At 45.8% G+C, this 19,965-nt stretch overlaps 1 protein-coding gene across 1 annotated transcript in view; it reads left to right on the top strand.

Annotated features, from left to right (window-relative positions):
- LOC106590738 (beta-1,4-mannosyl-glycoprotein 4-beta-N-acetylglucosaminyltransferase-like) overlaps nucleotides 1–19,659 on the top strand; it is a 74,570-nt gene extending 54,911 nt beyond the window's left edge. Inside the window, exons 3-7 of the mRNA XM_045690987.2 lie at nucleotides 213–388; nucleotides 564–732; nucleotides 3,021–3,730; nucleotides 4,114–4,423; nucleotides 7,558–19,659. Of these exons, the coding sequence (XP_045546943.1) occupies nucleotides 213–388; nucleotides 564–732; nucleotides 3,021–3,730; nucleotides 4,114–4,423; nucleotides 7,558–8,028 (1,836 nt within the window). The 3' untranslated portion in view covers nucleotides 8,029–19,659. The remainder of the gene's footprint in view (nucleotides 1–212; nucleotides 389–563; nucleotides 733–3,020; nucleotides 3,731–4,113; nucleotides 4,424–7,557) is intronic.
- The last annotated feature ends 306 nt before the right edge of the window (nucleotides 19,660–19,965 follow it).

Below are 19,965 nucleotides of genomic sequence, written 5' to 3'. Positions count from 1 at the left end.
AATGGAAGTAAGTCGTCTGACGTTGTGTTTTCTCAATCCTTTTACTGTGTGTATAGTTGTATAAATAGTTGAGGCTATTCTGTAAATATTTGTCAAATAAAATGTATTCATTCATTCATTAATTCACAATGCCAAAATGTAAGTTCCTGGGGGGGAAATAAAGTTATAATTTTATTGTTGTTGATAAAGTCATTCTATTCTATTTGTTCCAGGCCCTTCACTACGTATCCCTGCTCAAGGAGCTGTCGGCCCCGTACCCCAACATCAAGTCCTTCATCATGGTGACAGGCTTCTTCTGGAGGGAGGGGGGGAGCACACCGTTAACGTCGGCTGCCTCGTCGTCTGACTTCGCCGCCTCGCAGGAGGATGGACCCCCGCCCGCCCTCAGGTGTGTGTGTGGGTCGGATGGATGGGGTGGGTGTGTGTGTGTGTGTGTGTGTATTGATGTTTTTGTATGACAGACATGGGAACTGCTGATGAAGTAGGGCTTTGTAAATACTTTTGATTGATTGATGACAACATGACCTTTCTGACCAACGTGACATTTCTGTTTGTTCCTACAGGCCCTCGGACACCAAGCCCCGGATCGTAGGGGCTATAGGTCCTGGGGGAGGGGGTGGAGGAGGAAGAGGAGGTGGGGTGGAGATGAGGCTGAGAGAGGAACCTGCTGCGCCCCAACCATGGGGTCAACCAGAGGAGGAACCCAGACACAGGGACACGGATCCCAACGAGGTGAGACAGTTTGGTTGAATGGTCGGTTGTTTTACATGTCTTCACTGTGACTTTTCAGGATTGACAGTTTGGCTAATCTCTACACTGTGTTGACTATACTGCCATGAGTATGAGCTACAAACTGTTGATCTTAGAAACTGTTCTCGAGTCAGTGATCATGCCTGGTCATGGAAGTGCTAGGGAGCCTGGGATATCTCCTGCCAGATGTGTTGACTACTCACTGCTGGGATGTGTTTGAGGTTCTTAAACGAGGGTGTTGGCTAAATGTTAGCTGTGTATTAGAAACCCTCCTCAAGGCAATGATCAGGCCTGGGCCTGTATCCACAAAGCGTCTCAGAGTAGTAGTGATGATATTGGATCAGGTCCCCACCTGTCCATATAATTATATTCATTATGATATAAAAGGGTAAACTGATCCTAGATCAGCACTCCTACACTGAGACGCTTTATGAATACAGGCCCTGGGCATAAAAGTGCTTCGGAACCTGTGATAAGAAAGAGTGTCTTCAGAAACGGTTCTCAAGGCCATTATCATTGGTAGTCTACCTCCAGTTAATACACTATCATCAACAGTATTCTACATCCAGTCAATACACCATTATCATAGTAGTCATCCTCCAGTCAATACACCATTATCATCAGTAGTCTATCTCCAGTCAATACACTATCATCAACAGTATTCTACATCCAGTCATTACACCATTATCATCAGTAGTCATCCTACAGTCAATACACCATTATCATCAGTGTACTTCCAGTCAATACACCATTATCATCAGTGTACCTCCAGTCAATACACCATTATCATCAGTGTACCTCCAGTCAATACACTATTATCATCAGTAGTCTACCTCCAGTCCAAACATTTAAAGCTCTTCCTTTTAAATGTCAGGAGCAAAGTTTAATGGAATCTGAGTCATTGCATGTCAACAAAGTAGCAGTTAACACTAAGGGCTCTATTCAATCCGTATTGCGGATGTACAGCTCAGCGTTTAACACTATAGTGCCCACAAAGCTCATCACCAAGCTAAGGACTCTGGGACTAAACACCCTCCTCTGCAACTGGATCCTGGACTTCCTGACGGGCCGCCCCCAGGGGTGGGTGCTTAGTCCCCTCCTGTACTCCTTGTTCACCCACGACTGCGTGGCCAAGCACGACTCCAACACCATCATTAAGTTTGCTGACAACACAACGGTGGCAGGCCTGATCACCGACAACGATGAGACAGCCTATAGGGACGAGGTCAGAGACCTGGCAGTGTGGTGCCAGGACAACAACCTCTCCCTCAACGTGACCAACACAAAGGAGATGATCGTGGACTACAGGAATAAGAGGGCTGAACACGCCCCCATTCACATCGACAGGGCTGTAGTGGAGTGGGTCGAGAGTTTCAAGTTCCTTGGTGTCCACATCACCAACAAACTATCATGGTCCAAACACAAAAAAAAATCTACAGCTGCACCATCGAGAGCATCCAGACAGGTTGCATCGCCGCCTGGTTTGGCAACTGCTCGGCATCCGACCGTAGGGCGCTACAGAGGGTAGTGCATATGGCTCAGTACATCACTGGGGCCAAGCTTCCTGCCATCCAGGACCTATATACTAGGAGGTGTCAGAGGATGGCCCAAAAAATTGTCAGACTCCAGCCACCCCTGTCATAGACTGTTCTCTCTGCTAACGTACGGCAAGCGGTACCGGAGCGCCAAGTCTTGGTCCAAAAGGCTTCTTAACAGCATCTACCCCCAACCATAAGACTGCTGAACAGTTAATCAAATGGCCACCCGGACTATTTACATTGACCCCCCCCCCCCCTACAAATGACCTCAACTAACCTGTACCCACGCACATTGACTCAGTACCGGTACCCCCTGTATATAGCCTCATTATTGTTAATTTATTGTGTAACTTTTTTGTTTATTTAGTAAATAATTTTCTTAAAACTGCATTGTTGGTTAAGGGTTAAGGGCTTGTAAGTAAGTATTTCACAGGTCTACCTACACCTGTCGTATTCGGTGCTTGTGACAAATTACATTTGATTTGATTAAGTTCAGCATGATTTCCCTGTTGACGGGATGCCTATCCCTAAGAATTAAAGGCAATGTTCCCACAATAGAGCAGACTGTATTCATGGTAAATACTGCATATGCCGACTCAATCGGAAATTACATTTCTATCTGTAACCCTTCAGCGATGCAGAATGTAAAGAGCCCTAATAAAGTTTCTCTAGATTGATCTGTGAGGACAAGTAAAGTGCTAAACAGTCCCGTCTTTGTCTTGTCTTCCTCAGGAGCGTGAAGGTGAGGACCTCCACTTCAAGCCCTGGTACCCCAGCCACCCAGCCCACCCTGTCAGACCTTATGCCCCAGAGGAAAAGGCCTCGGCTGGGATTGATGACCTGGTGGTGCCCTCCAAGGCTCCATCCCCGGACCCCTTAGAAACCCTGGGCGACATCCACACCCGCACCCACCAGCTCCAGGACGATCCCACCTCCTACTTCGTCCGCACTAAAGCCGGAGCCCTCTGCTTCCGCCAGGGGACAGAGGTCGCCACCCCCAGGGATGACGCGGCACGACCCGGGGGGCCTACTGTGACTGGTACTGAGGTAGGATCTCGAGCAGGCTCCCCTGGGCAACGTAAGCCCCTGGCGGTCCTGAACCAATCCCACCAACAACCACTCCATCCGTCGTCCTCCGGCACCTCCATGCCTCCCAAGGCCAAATCAAGAGGACGAGGAGGCAAACGTCTGGTAAAATGTGTGTGTCGGCCGGGGTGGCACGGGCCCTACTGTGGGGTACCTACCATGGTCTACCACTCTAACCTGCCCACTAAGGAAAGACTGACGCCCAGAGAGAGACCCAGGAGGGTGATCAATGCCATCAACGTGAACCATGAGTTTGATCTTCTCCACGTGAGGTTCCACGAGTTGGCCCATGCTGTGGATCTGTTCCTGGTGTGTGAGTCTAACTTCACCGCCTACGGAGAGAGACGACCACTACGGTGAGTGGACATAGCTATATATGCATCTGTCCGTCTGTCTGGCTGGCTTTGTGTCTGTTTGCCTCCAACTTCACCTCCGACGGAGAGAGACGACCACTTCGACGAGTGGACAGGATGATGAGATGGCTGGCTGTCTGTTTGTCCATCTGGCTGGCTGGCTGTCCATCCGCCTGGCTGTCTATCTGGCTGGCTGTCCATCTGGCTGGCTGTCCATCTGGCTGGCTGTCCATCTGGCTGGCTGGCTGGCTGGCTTTCCATCTGGCTGGCTGGCTGTCTGTCCATCTGGCTGGCTTGCCTTCTGGGTGTCTGTCTTCGTCTCTCTCTCCTGAAAGACTTGTTTAAGTGTATCTGTTGATACAGTCTGTATCTGTCCCTCCCTCCAGGTTCCTGCGTCTCCTCCTGAACGGAACCTACGACTACGTGCGCCACAAAATCCTCTATGTTTTCCTAGACCACTTTCCCGACGGCGGGCGCCAGGATGGCTGGATCGCTGATGACTACCTCCGTACCTACCTGACCCGCGACGGCATGGCCAGGGTGACCGGATCACGCGCCGACGACGTCTTCGTCATCAACGATGCCGACGAGATCCCCGCCCGCGAGGGACTTCTTTTCCTCAAGCTGTTCGACGGGTGGACGGAACCGTTCGCCATCCACATGAGGAAGTCGCTCTATGGGTTCTTCTGGAAGCAGGTAGCCTAGAGCGTTAGAGGTTACAGGGGCGGGCTTGTTAACAGAAGGTTGCTGGTTCGAATCCCAAACCAGGCGTGAAAAAAATCTATCCTGTGTAAACTTGATGGACAATCAAGTTTTTTTATCTTATCTTTTCGAACAGGATTTGAGCCGACTGCTAGAGGGTTGTTAGTGACAGATCCTAGAAAGATAAGATCTCTATTGGATTCCACTCAAACGATATACAGTGCCTGTTAAGTGCTATGGTTGGCTATTAGGATCACTTAACCCCCTAAAACTGCTTACTGGTGTGTGTATGTATCGGAAGGGTTGTGTGTACCGTGCATTCGGAAAGTATTCAGACCCCTTCACTTTTTCCACATTACAGCCTTATTCTAAAATGTTCCTTATCAATCTACACACAATACCACATAATGACAAAGCAAAAACTGTTTTTATTTGTTATTTTAGCAAATCTATCAAATATAATAAACTGAAATGTGACATTTACATAAGTATTCATACCCTTTATCCAGTACTTTGCTGAAGCACCTTTAGCAGCGATTACAGCCTCGAGTCTTCTTGGGTATGTTGCTACAAGCTTGCCACACCTGTATTTGGGGAGTTTTTCCCATTCTTCTCTGCAGATCCTCTCAAGCTCTGTCAGTTTGGATGGGAAGCGTCACTGCACAGCTATTTTCAGGTCTCTCCAGAGATGTTCCATCGGGTTCAAGTCCGGGCTCTGGCTGGGCCACTCAAGGACATTCAGAGACTTGTCCCGAAGCCACTCCTGCGTTGTCTTGGCTCTGTGCTTAGGGTCGTTGTCATATTGGAAGGTGAACCTTCATCCCAGTCTGAGGTCCTGAGCACTGTAGAGCAGGTTTTCATCAAGGGTCTCTCTGTACTTTTCTCCGTTCATCTTTCTCTCTATACTGACTAGTCTCCCAGTCCCTGCCGCTGAAAAACATCCCCACAGCATGATGCTGCCACCACTATGCTTCACCGTAGGGATGGTGCCAGGTTTCGTCCAGGTGTGATGCTTGGCATTCAGGCCAGAAAGTTCAATCTTGGTTTCATCAGACCAGAGAATCTTGTTTCTCATGGTCTGAGAGTCCTTTAGGTGCCTTTTGGCAAACTCCAAGCGGGCTGTCATGTCCCTTTTACTGAGGAGTGGCTTCTGTCTGGCCAATCTACCATAAAGGCCTGATTGGTGGAGAGCTGCAGAGATGGTTGTCCTTCTGGAAGGAGCTCCAGGAACTCTGCAGCTCTATCTGAGTGACCATCGGGTTCTTGGTCACCTCTCAGACCAAGGATCTTCTCCTCCGATTGCTCAGTTTGGCTGGGTGGCCAGCTCTAGTAAGAGTCTTGTGTTTCCAAACTTCTTCAATTTAAGAATGAGAGGGGCCACTGTGTTCTTGGGGACCTTCAATCCTGCAGAATTTTGGTACACTTCCCCAGATCTGTGTATCGACACAATCCTGTCTCGGAGCTCTACAGACAATTCCTTCGACTTCATGGCTTGGCTTTTGCTCTGACATGCACTGTCAACTGTGGCACCTTATGTAGACATGTGTGTGCCTTTCCAAATCATGTCCAATCAATTGAATTTACCCCAGGTGGACTCCAATCAAGTTGTAGAAACATCTCAAGGATGATCAATGGAAACAGGATGCACATGAGCTCAATTTCAAGTCTCATAGAAAATGGTCTGAATTCTTATGTAAATAAGGTATTTCTGTTTTTGTTTTTTGCAAACATTTCTAAAAATGTGTTTTCGCTTTGTCATTATGGGGTGTGTAGATTGATGAGGAACATTTTTTATTTAATACATTTTAGAATAAGGCTGTAATGTAACAAAATGTGGAAAAGTGAAGGGGTCTGAATACTTTCCAAATGCCCTGTATGTGTGTGCATGTATCAGAGGGGTTGTGTGTATGTCTTAATTTAATTTAAAAATTTGTTTTTAATTGTACCTTTATTTAACTAGGCAAGTCGGTTAAGAACAAATTCTTATTTTCAATGACGGCCTAGGAACAGTGGGTTAACTGCCTTGTTCAGGGGCAGAACGACAGATTTTTACCTTGTCAGCTCAGGGATTCGATCTTGCAACCTTTTGGTTACTAGTCCAACTCTCTAACCACTAGGCTACCTTCCGCCCCTTAATGTGAGGGGTTGGGCGTATGTATGTGTTAATATGAGGGGTTGGGTATATGGGTGTGTTAATGTGAGGGGTTGGGTGTATGGGTGTGTTAATGTGAGGGGTTGGGTGTATGGGTGTGTTAATATGAGGGGTTGGGTGTATGGGTGTGTTAATATGAGGGGTTGGGTGTATGGGTGTGTTAATATGAGGGGTTGGGTGTATGGGTGTGTTAATATGAGGGGTTGGGTGTATGGGTGTGTTAATGTGAGGGGTTGAGTGTATGGGTGTGTTAATGTGAGGGGTTGGGTGTATGGGTGTGTCTTAATGTGAGGGGTTGGGTGTGTATTAATGTGAGGGGTTGGGTGTGTATTAATGTGAGGGGTTGGGTGTGTATTAATGTGAGGGGTTGGGTGTATGTATGTGTTAATATGAGGGGTTGGGTGTATGGGTGTGTGTTAATGTGAGGGGTTGGGTGTGTGTTAATGTGAGGGGTTGGGTGTGTGTTAATGTGAGGGGTTGGGTGTGTATTAATGTGAGGGGTTGGGTGTATTTGTGTGAGTGTGAGGGGTTGGGTGTATGGGTGTGTGTTAATGTGAGGGTTTGGGTGTATGTATGTGTTAATGTGAGGGGTTGGGTGAGCGTATGTGAGGGGTTGGGTGAGCGTATGTGAGGGGTTGGGTGAGCGTATGTGAGGGGTTGGGTGAGCGTATGTGAGGGGTTGGGTGAGCGTATGTGAGGGGTTGGGTGAGCGTATGTGAGGGGTTGGGTGCAGAAAAACACTCATCCATATATTTATATGCACATATTCTTATTCATTCCTTTACACTTGTGTGTATAAGGTAGTTGTTGTGAAATTGTTAGATTACTTGTTAGATATTACTGCATTGTCGGAACTAGAAGCACAAGCCTTTCGCTACACTCGCATTAACATCTGATAACCATGTGTATGTGACCAATAAAATTTGATTTGATTTGATAAATTCCTTCTCAATAAAGTATGACCTTCTTGTTCTAGCTGGGGTCGTTGGAGGTCGTGTCGGGATGCACGGTCGGAATGCTCCGAGACGTCTACGATGCCGATGGGATACGTCTCCGGCGCCGGGAATACTACACCATGCCCGGTTTCAGGAAGTACGAGAACGACACGGGTCACATCCTGGTCCAGTGGGCCGTTGGAAGCCCCTTCCACTTTGCTGGGTGGCACTGTTCTTGGTGCTTTAGCCCTGAGGGCATCCATTTTAAGCTGATCTCGGCCCAGAACGGGGACTTCCCGCGTTGGGGCGACTATGAGGACAAACGGGATCTGAATTATATTCGGGATCTGATCCGGACGGGGGGTTGGTTCGATGGATCGGTGCAAGAGTACCCCCCCTCGGACCCCAAAGAGCACATGTACGCCCCAAAGTATATGTTGGAGAATTATGAGAAGTACCTGTACCTTCTGGAGAACCCGTATGTCAAACATGATAAAATGATTGAAGGGTAACGAATTCGAGGGGGGGGGGGGGGGGGTAGAGAATTGAAGGAAGTGAATGGGTAAGGAAGGAGGGCCCCTGGGACTCACAAGGGGGAGGGACATGGAAACAAAAATAGCACTCTTCATGGGTGAAGGATACAGACGGAAGGAAAGCCTTAGCACTGATGGGGAAGGATACAGAAGGAAGGAAAACACTGACGTTGGAAGGATACCTAACGCAAGCTCCAAAAAGTCCTTATTTTTGGGTAAAAGGGAACATTGGAACAGCTTTGGGGGGGAAAGCTACTGACAAAATAGTCCTCCCTAGAAACGCTCTCTATATCAACCTCTGAACCTCACCTACTACTTTCCTAGTTCTGACTGACAGACAGGCCTTTATGCTGGGTTGGTACGGTGGGGGCAGAGGGACAAAACAGGCGAATCGCAAACCTGTGGAAAAAGGAAGCAAAAGATGACATTTTTGTTTCTGTTGATGTTTACTTCATCATATCGTCATAGCGACACAGACACTCCCTCGTCCCGTCGGGGAATTCTCACTCACTGTTGGATACCTTCCTGTTGTGTCTTTAGTGACCCACTGCTAACACACACACACACACACACACACACACACACACACACACACACACACACACACACACACACACACACTTTCTCCTCTCATCATATGTGAGTTAGATATAGTGCAGTCTGTGTATTGCTTTCCTATGGTTAATATTTGGCTTGCTTGCAAATGAACTGACAAGAGAAAAGCCTGAATCATTGTAGAAACTCTTGGTTAACTTTACACACATGGAATGGGACTTCTGCATCTGTTGCTGCAAACCGCTAACACTCTGTGAGGTGTGTGTGTGTGTGTGTGTGTGTGTGTGTGTGTGTGTGTGTGTGTGTGTGTGTGTGTGTGTGTGTGTGTGTGTGTGTGTGTTGGTGTTAATCTGTGTGCATGCGCGCACGTGTGCACTGGGGTGTGCGATCCTGAAAGGTCAGAACACAATATGTGTGTGTGTATAACTGGGTGACAGTCCTCCTCTGTAGGCAGGCAGACAGGCAGACAGGCAGACAGGCAGACAGACAGACAGACAGACAGACAGACAGACAGCTCGTAATGAATGATGAAGTGATGTCGTCTCCATAGCCTTTTGTACAGCACAGCAGGAGGTGTATTGTTGTTCTATGTGGCCTATAAAGACAAAGATTTAAACAAAAAATACTGGTTGACTCTCTCTCTCTCTTCCTCTCTTTCGGTTTCTCTCCCTTGCCTTCTCTACTGCATCCTTCTCGCTCCGTCTCCCTCCCCTCTGTCCCTCTCTCTTTCTTTCTCTTTCTTACTCGGTCCGGTAAAAAAAAGGTCACTTGATTGCTCGAGCAGAAATGTGCCGCCTACGTTGCCATGGTAACGAGAGAGAGGGGGGGGGGGTGGCGGAAAGGGAGGAGAGGGAAGAGAGACGGGGTGATGAGGGAGGAGGGTGAGCTGCGTTCAAGTTAGGTCACAGTCTTCAGAGAGAAAGGGAAGGAAATCTGCAGCAGCACTGATCCGTATGTTCCCTTCTTTTATCCTCAGGAGAATGTAACTTAACTAAATGTAGTTTACTCCTCTGACTCGTTTATCTCCCTTCTTTCTCTCTCTGGCTCTCTCTCCCTCTCCTTTCACTCTCCCTCCCCTCTTCCTTCTCTCTCCCTTCCTTCTCTTTCTGTGTGTCTCTCTGTATCTCATTCATTCTCTCTCTTACTCCCTCTCCCGCTTCCTTCTCTCTCTCTCTTTCCCCTGCATCCTCCTATCTCTACATCTCTCCCTACAGTCCCGATTGTATAGACAGATCATGGTGCTTGATCATGCAGACTCTTGACTAGGCTGACTAGAGCCCAGCCCTAGCTCTCTCTCTGATGTTACCGTGGTGATGCCCTGCCTCTTCAATAGACGGAACCCTTGTGGGGGTAAACAGAACACTGAGGCACGGTGGGCATTTGATGTCAAATCCTAGTCCGAGACAGAGATAAAGAATTATTGATTTTAGTGAGATAGGATGTGTCTCAAATGGGATCCTATTCTCTACATAGTGCACTATGGGACCTGGTCAAAAGTAGTGCACTATATACAGTTGAAGTCGGAAGTTTACATACACTTAGGTTGGAGTCATTAAAACTCGTTTTTCAACCACTCCACAAATTTCTTGTTAACAAACTATAGTTTTGGCAAGTCAGTTAGGACATGTACTTTGCATGACACAAGTCATTTTTCCAACAATTGTTTACAGACAGATTATTTCACTTATAATTCAATGTATCACAACTCCAGTGGGTCAGATGTTTACATACACTAAGTTGACTGTGTCTTTAAACAGCTTGGAAAATTCCAGAAAATGATGTCATGGCTTTAGATGCTTCTGATAGGCTAATTGACATCATTTGAGTCAATTGGAGGTGTACCTGTGGATGTATTTCAAGGCCTACCTTCAAACTCAGGGTCTCTTTGCTTGACATCATGGGAAAATCAAAAGAAATCAGCCAAGACCTCCGAAAAAAATGTGTAGACCTCCACAAGTCTGGTTCATCCTTGGGAGCAATTTCCAAAGGCCTGAAGGTACCACGTTCATCTGTACAAACAATAGTACAAAAGTATAAACACCATGGGACCACGCAGCCATCATACTGCTCAGGAAGGAGGCTGATTTCTCCTAGAGATGAATGTACTTTGGTGCGAAAAGTACAAACCAATCCCAGAACAACAGCAAAGGACCTTGTTAAGATGCTGGAGGAAACAGGTAGAAAAGTATCTATATCCACAGTAAAACGAGTCCTATATCGACATAACCTGAAAGGCCGCTTAGCAAGGAAGAAGCCACTGCTCCAAAACCGCCATAAAAAAGCCAGACTATGGTTTGCAACTGCACATGGGGACAAAGATCGTACTTTTTGGAGAAATGTCCTCTGGTCTGATGAAACAAAAATAGAACTGTTTGGCCATAATGACCATCGTTATGTTTGGAGGAAAAAGGGGGAGGCTTGCAAGCCGAAGAACACCATGCCAACCGTGAAGCACGGGGGTGGCAGCATCATGTTGTGGGGGTGCTTTGCTGCAGGATGGACTGGTGCACTTCACAAAATAGATGTCATCATGAGGAAAGAAAATGATGTGGCTATATTGAAGCAACATCTCAAGACATCAGTCAGGTAGTTAAAGCTTGGTCTCAAATGGGTCTCCCGAATGGACAATGACCCCAAGTATACTTCCAAAGATGTGGCAAAATGGATTTAGGACAACAAAGTCATGGTATTGGATTGGTCATCACAAAGCCCTGACCTCAATCCCATAGACAATTTGTGGGCAGAACTGAAAATGTGTGCGCGAGCAAGGAGGCCTACGAACCTGACTCAGTTACACCAGCTCTGTCAGGAGGAATGGGCCAGAATTCACCCAACTTATTGTGGGAAGCTTGTGGAAGGCTACTCGAAACGTTTGACCCAAGTTAAACAATTTAAAGGCAATGCTACCAAATACTAATTGAGTGTATGTAAACTTCTGACCCACTGGGAATGTTATGAAAGAAATAAAAGCTGAAATAAATCATTCTCTCTACTATTATTCTGACATTTCACATTCTTAAAATAAAGTGGTGAATTTTAACTAGGATTAAATGTCAGGAATTGTGAAAAACTGAGTTTAAATCTATTTGGCGAAGGTGTATGTAAACTTCCAACTTCAACTGTATGGAATAGGATTATAATTTTTTAAAATCTTTATTTAACTAGGAAAGTCAGTTAAGAACAAATTCTTATATACAATGACGGCCTACCCCCGGCCTCCCAAAACCCAGACAACGCTGGGCCAATTGTGCACCACCCTATGGGACTCCCGATCACGTCCGGTTGTGATATAGCCCGGGATCAAACCAGGATCTGCAGTGACGCCTCTAGCACTGAGATGCAGTGCCTGAGCCTGCTGTGCCACTCGGGACCCCACCCCCCATTTAGAACGCAGACATACATTCCAGGAAATATACTGTGAGTTTGGTTACAACCTCAGATTCAAACAAATACATTTGCAAAGATAATACAATATCTACTGTACCAGGAATAGAACGACATTGATTTTTACCCTGAATCTGGATACTGTCGGTTTTCCATATCTCCCAAATTCTCTTAGGTCATCAATGGGAAGTAGAATGAGAACGGCCATTTTACTGCAGGCTCTGTTCCAATCTGGCCCTCGTACCATCATGGTCACCTAATCATCCCCAGATTCCAATTGGCTCATTTGTCCCCCCTCCTATCCCCTGTAACTATTCCCCAGGTCGTTCCTGTAAATGAGAATGTGTTTATAAATGTGACTATAAATAAAAATAAAGAGATAGCTTTGGCCTCACAGCTGTGCTGTTAGGTCAAGGCTAACACATCACCTCTACCTCTATCTAACTGGTCTAGTGTAGTGGGATGATAACACCACCTCTATCTAACTGGTCTAGTGTAGTGGGATGATAACACCACCTCTATCTAACTGGTCTAGTGTAGTGTTGGATGATAACACCACCTCTATCTAACTGGTCTAGTGTAGTGGGATGATAACACCACCTCTATATAACTGGTCTAGTGTAGTGGGATGATAACACCACCTCTATCTAACTGGTCTAGTGTAGTGTTGGATGATAACACCACCTCTATCTAACTGGTCTAGTGTAGTGTTGGATGATAACACCACCTCTATCTAACTGGTCTAGTGTAGTGGGATGATAACACCACCTCTATCTAACTGGTCTAGTGTAGTGGGATGATAACACCACCTCTATATAACTGGTCTAGTGTTGGATGATAACACCACCTCTATCTAACTGGTCTAGTGTTGGATGATAACACCACCTCTATCTAACTGGTTTAGTGTAGTGTGGGATGATAACACCACCTCTATCTAACTGGTCTAGTGTAGTGTGGGATGATAACACCACCTCTATCTAACTGGTCTAGTGTAGTGTGGGATGATAACACCACCTCTATCTAACTGGTCTAGTGTAGTGTTGGATGAAAACACCACCTCTATCTAACTGGTCTAGTGTAGTGTGGGATGATAACACCACCTCTTATCTAACTGGTCTAGTGTGGGATGATAACACCACCTCTATCTAACTGGTCTAGTGTAGTGTGGGATGATAACACCACCTCTATCTAACTGGTCTAGTGTAGTGTGGGATGATAACACCACCTCTAACTGGTCTAGTGTAGTGTGGGATGATAACGCCACCTCTATCTAACTGGTCTAGTGTGGGGGATGATAACACCACCTCTATCTAACTGGTCTAGTGTAGTGTGGGATGATAACACCACCTCTATCTAACTGGTCTAGTGTGGGATGATAACACCACCTCTATATAACTAGTGTAGTGTGTGTGGTGGGGTGGTTAGCCGCTAGTGCAGAAGGAAAGTGTTACTCTCTCTATATATTCATTCTCTATTCACTCCATTCATTGTTGAATGATTACATGGAATAATTAATACAACTTGATCTGAGACTTCCAAGGAACTTTAAAGCCCAGGTGGCCGTGTTGTGTGTTTAGTCCCCGTCGTGATGCAGTTGGGTTAGCTCAGCCCTCAGGCTCCCTGTCTGGGGCTGGTTCTGCACATCTGGTTTCAAGTGTGTGTGTGTATGTGTGTGTGTGTGTTTGTGTCTGTGCGAGCGTGTACATGTGTGTGAATGAGTCATTGCCAGATAAGGTGTCTGTCTGGACTATGTTACTTCACAGGAATTTTATTATACCCTGTATCATCATGTTGAAGTTTGTCTTCAGAATCCAGAAATTCAAATCCCTGGGTTTTCTGAGATAGCAGTCCGCCCGGAGTCTGCCCATGTCAACAGTAGTGCACTATATAGTTCATAGGGCGCTATTTGGGATAAACCTCTAGTCAGGTGGGAGTCAGATGAAGGGGAGAGAGAGGGAGGAATGGAGGGAGGAAGGGAGGGGCAGAGGTCTGGGTTGCAGGGGGTCAGTCACAATGATTCTTTATTTCTTCCTTCCCTCTCTTTCCATAAGGTCATGGTCTTTTTTGTTGTTTCAGTTTTATGCAGAATGTCCCCTCTCTCTCCTTCCCACCCTTACACTCTCTCTCTCTCTCTCTCCCCCAATCCCCCCTTCCTCCCTCTCTCTCTCTCTCCTATCCCTGGTTCTTGTCATAGTGATGGTGTGGTGTCTGTTGTGGCAGCCATTGTTGCTGTTTGTGCTAAGGCAAAAATCCATCCAATTACTCCTCTGTTGTCTTTTGTAAACAGAGAAGAGAGCAGGAGAGAGAAAGAGAGAATATTTGAGCTCTGAGGAGAGATAGGCATGCGACCATGCAGTTAAATCTAAGGTATGAGTCCAAGAGTGTGTTTGCTTGTGTATGCGTGCGTGAGTATATGTGCTTCATATGACGCATTGGAAAATGGCTATAGTATCATATTACGGTCCCTACGTCTAAGCCTGCGTCATCACTGGTACATGTGTATTATGCTGCTAGGCTATAACCTTCAGCCCAAATGGCAACCCTATTCCCTATTTAGGGCACTTCTTTTGACCAGGGCCCGTAGGGGATAGGATATGATGCAGACATAAAACATGACCTACCTAGCTACCTTATCTTATTCAAACATTGTCCTAAGCCTAATATTGTTCATGTATTATCCACCATTTAATGGACTAGTGGTTTAAACAGCAGATATATCCATTAGTGCATCAGGCATATTTTCCTCACCTCAAATGGCACCCTATTCCCTACGCCGTGTACTACTTTTGACCAGAGCCCTATTCGCCCTGGTCATAAAAAAATGCACTATATAGAGAAAAGCAGGCTGTTTGGGACTCAGAGATCATATCTGGTTTGGGATGACTGGAGATGTAATGGGTACCTATCCTTCACTGAAATACACTATTTCATATCTGTCTGATGACAGGGTTTGAGTAATGGCCCAAAAGCTTTGAGGAATATCAGCCGTATGTCTGTCTGCATCCCAAGTAGCACCCTAGTCCCCTGTATACCCAATGGGCCCTGGTCAGAAGTAGGGCACTTTGAAGGGAATAGGGTGTCATTTGGAACACTCACGCCGTCTCTGGAGCTCATATTCATATCACAGACGGTTTATATCAGGACAGACTGTTGGCTTGAAGGAGGAGAGGAAGAGAAGGAAAGATAGAGGGATGAAGAGAGAGAGCGAGAGAGAAGGGTAGAACCAGGAGGCCATATGCTGTGTCACCACAGATCAAAGAGTGTCGACATTGGAGAATCAGAGCGACAGATGGACTCTCAGTCACACACGCACACACACACACACACACACACAAACGCATAAAAACACATGCACGCATACACGCATCACACACACACACACACACACACACACACACACACACACACACACACACACACACACACACACACACACACACACACACACCACCTGGCCGTTGATCACATGCCCTTAGTAGTGAGCTGGAGTATAGTGTGTGTGTGTGTGTGTGTGTGTGTGTGTGTGTGTGTGTGTGTGTGTGTGTGTGTGTTTAACCCTATAACCTTAATTCCACCTGTGCTTGGCTGCTCACTCACCCAACCATCCCTTAGACACAGAGTCCTCGGTGCCAGACCTGCTGGACTGAGACAGAGAGAGAGAGAGATTGAGGGAGGAATGGAGAGAGAGAGAGGGGAGAAAGAGGAGGAAGAAACTTGGTCATAACAAACATGGACATTGTTCTATTGACACACTGTGTGCAACTCAAGACGTGATTTTTGTATTCTATTTTGTTATGCACTTACTTTCAAGTGAAACTCAGTCATCTTGTTGTTCATTGAGCTGAGAGAAGGCTGAGAGGGCGGTGTTGTGTTCCTTTGTCTCTGCATTGCTATTTTACTTCCTTTCTATTTTTTGGTCCTTTTTTTAAATGTTTTTTCTTCTTTCTTTTACCTCACACTTGGCAGCTTGTGGGTTAATGTTTTTAAAGGTGTCATTCCACTTACAGTTTCCTACCTACACCTTCAAAATGGACAATTCATTTCCGCCATTTTGGGTCAAAACAACTCAGTTGGCAATTATTTGAATGCTGTTTGTCTTTATTCTCAGTAACCTTAACAACAGATGCCATGTTGTGCTATTCTAACTGACAGGTCAGCTTTTAATGCTGTTTTTCAGTTGGTCTGTTGGTAGTCAAGTCTGACATGCTTTCTGGTTTGGACTACATCCACACACACAGGCTCGCGCATGGACACACACACGCAGACATACACACACACACGCAGACATACACACTGTGGCCTCTGTTTTGGGCTGTGGACTGGTCTGGGGACGATTATGGTGGCTGTGTCTTTGTCAGTTAAACTGCCTGTCTGACTACTGTAGCTACTTTGTCTAGTGTACTCTCTATCCTCTCTACACACACACACACACACACACACACACACACACACACACACACACACACACACACACACACACACACACACAGACTGTCCTCTCTATCCTCTATTAGGCCTTGAAGGCTCTCCATTGTACACAGAAGCCATTAATCTGTCACTCTCTGACTGAGTCTCAACCACTCTGAACCAGTTTGGGTCTTTCTGGGCCTAGAACCAAGGAGATGAATCTATATAGACATACTGTACACCACACACATGCTGACGAACGCACCAACACACAGAAATACACACACACACACAAATACACACACTCACACACCAACCCAACCCCACTCTCTTGTCGCTGGTACCAAAGCCGTACTGGCATCAACACATTTCCTTTCTTTGTTTTTTCCCTCTCTTCTATGTATATTATGCCCTTTCTTTCCTTCCTTCCTTTTCCTTCCTTCCTTCCTTCCTTCCTTCCTTCCTTCCTTCCTTCCTTCCTTCCTTCCTTCCTTCCTTCCTTCCTTCCTTCCTTCCTTCCTTCCTTCCTTCCTTCCTTCCTTCCTTCCTTCCTTCCTTCCTTCTTTCTTTTTTTCTTTCTTTCATTCCTTCTCCTTCTTTCTTTCTTTCCTTCCTTCTTTCCTTCCTTCCTTTCTCTTTGCATAATATGGTCAAAGATGTCAAATAATAAAAATAGATGTTTTATGTTTTAAAACATATACGTTTTTTTTGCATGCTGAATTACAGATCAGATGGTGCTTGGTTTCTGTCTGTGAAACAATGAAACACTTTATTAATGTTACTGGGGAATGTGGTTTGTTTTGTATGGCTGTTACAGTAATACTTTGTTCGTTTGTTTTGGTGATGGTATAGAAATTAGCGATGGCTAGGCTAATTTGGCTAGCCATTGTTGCCTTGATAATGGTATAGAAGTTAGTGATGGCTAGGCTGATTTGGCTAGCCAAATTACAGGGAGATGTGTACAGGGAGATGAGTAAGACAGGGATTCAATCAGAAACCACGCTGTAGTGCGATGGACATTTTAAAGTCATTTCTGATTGAGCCGACAACTGCAGCCTTGAATGCAGCCTTTACGGTAACATTGCCTTTAAAACTTTAAAAGCTGCATTGTCTAGTAGCATGATGGGATTGAATCCCGTGTGACCTGCTTTACAGCCATGCTGTGCTGTGATTTGCTGTCACACAGGAACCACTAGGTGGCGTACTCTCCCTCTGTGAACAGAAGCTCTAGTGAGACACACACACACACACACACACACAGAGAGACAGGGGATACTTTCTTTACAGAAGCTCAATTGTTGTCCCATCAACTGCTTGTCTAATCCCCACTGACTGGCTTAGAAAGAGGTAGGGATGTTGCCTATACAAAAACACATTCACACACACACACACACACACACACACACACACACACACACACACACACACACACACAAAAACACACACAAAAACACACACGCACACACTTGATCTGTCCAGTTCCGTCCATCTTGCCCTTGAGAGAGTCAAAGCCAAACCCTTCTGGGGGACAAGAGATAGGGGTGGAGTCACGCACACACACACACACACACACTGTTCCGCCACCTTGGCACCAGACCGCCATGCTGCTGCCACCCGATCCTACTGGGTCCCAGGAGGACTCTGTGTGTGTGTGTGTGTGTGTGTGTGTGTGTGTGTGTGTGTGTGTGTGTGTGTGTGTGTGTGTGTGTGTGTGTGTGTGTGTGTGTGTGTGCGCGCATGCCTGCATGTATGCTTGTGTGTGTGTGTGTGCCAACCAGCCCCTCGCCAATGTCTGTAGGAAGTTATCCCACTGGGCTGCATTGCCAGATTTGACTAATCACACACATCCCGTCTGGGTTGTCAGATTTCAGGCTTTTATCTTTGCTGGTCTGCCTTTTCTGTCTTTTAATATAAGCTCACTGATTGGCTGTAACTACTCTGTGGTGGGACAAGGTGCTTCTGATTGGCTGTAACTACTCTGTGGTGGGACAAGGTGCTTCTGATTGGCTATAACTACTCTGTGGTGGGACAAGGTGCTTCTGATTGGCTGTAACTACTCTGTGGTGGGACAAGGTGCTTCTGATTGGCTGTAACTACTCTGTGGTGGGACAAGGTGCTTCTGATTGGCTGTAACTACTCTGTGGTGGGACAAGGTGCTTCTGATTGGCTGTAACTACTCTGTGGTGGGACAAGGTGCTTCTGATTGGCTGTAACTACTCTGTGGTGGGACAAGGTGCTTCTGATTGGCTGTAACTACTCTGTGGTGGGACAAGGTGCTTCTGATTGGCTGTAACTACTCTGTGGTGGGAAAAGTTTAGCTTCTGATTGTTAGAATGGATTGTTAGTTTAAATGATTTAAGGCATTCAAGCTAATGAAATGATCCTAATGATAAACCAATGTTACATGTGGGTATTTCAACTGTAATCCCAGTTTACTCCAAAGTGGTGGTATTTGCCCCCCGCCCCACACACACACATCCTGGAGGGACAAAGAAAGATGATAACATGTTGTACAGTAACCACATCTACATCCCTTTGCACTGAGTTTATTTACATTTCATTTTTTATAGCAGTTTGGGGATTTGTCCAGACTTTTATTTTGTAATTGTTTATTATTTTGTGTTTGTTTGTTGTTGTTTTATTAATCACGGAAGAGGGTTGGATGTTCCTGTCATCTGAACAGCCTTTCTGTGACACTGGTTGTGTGTGTGTGTGTGTGTGTGTGTGTGTGTGTGTGTGTGTGTGTGTGTGTGTGTGTGTGTGTGTGTGTGTGTGTGTGTGTGTGTGTGGCATTCTGTGGCTCGGTGTTCTGCTAAACCAATCGTCATCAGTCCTAGCAGCCTGTGTGTACTGTGTCTGTTAACTGTGTCCAGGATTGTGTTCATTAGGCACAAAATGTATGAAACAGGGCGGGAATACTTGGACCTGGTCCAATCAGAAACTCTTATTTTCATTCTCCGTTACTCAATGTTTTAAAACATTTCCTGTTGAGGATCGTAATGAACATGACCCAGACCTCCCTCTGCTCTGCAGCTTAACAGGGTGAAAAGAAGACGGAAGGATGGAAAGAATGAAAAGAAAAGATCTTAATTCTTTTTTCTTCTCCTCCGTGGGGTCTTATTACAAAGAAGAGTGTACATTTCTAAGTTAATTTTTGAGAATTAAAATGTTTGTTCTTCTGTAGATGAATGGCTGTATGTTAACCTCGAACTAAAAGTAATGAATTCTATGACAAAGAAATATAATAAATTAATTTAACATTTTTATCACTTTATGTCTCTTTATGTATGATGTTGCATTTTTACAGTACTTTGCATCGCCCTAGTCAGACGGTCATATATTCATGCTCCGGGCTAATGTTTCCCCTAGGTACAGATCCAGGATCAGCTTCCCCTCCCCCAACCCTGCCCTTACCCATTATAGTGGGGGAAATGCAAAACTGACCCAAGATCAGCATCTAGGTGCCACTTCACCCTACTCCTACATTCTTATATGTTCATATATTTCACTAGAGGGCAGTGATGGAACAAAGATCATAGATCGTGTGTGGCAGCAGTGGCCCCGCTAACC

The sequence above is a fragment of the Salmo salar genome, chromosome 12 (assembly GCF_965601325.2).
Source record: "Salmo salar chromosome 12, fSalSal1, whole genome shotgun sequence".
NCBI classification, from domain to species: domain Eukaryota; kingdom Metazoa; phylum Chordata; class Actinopteri; order Salmoniformes; family Salmonidae; genus Salmo; species Salmo salar.
This window is presented reverse-complemented; position numbering and strand designations above follow the sequence as displayed.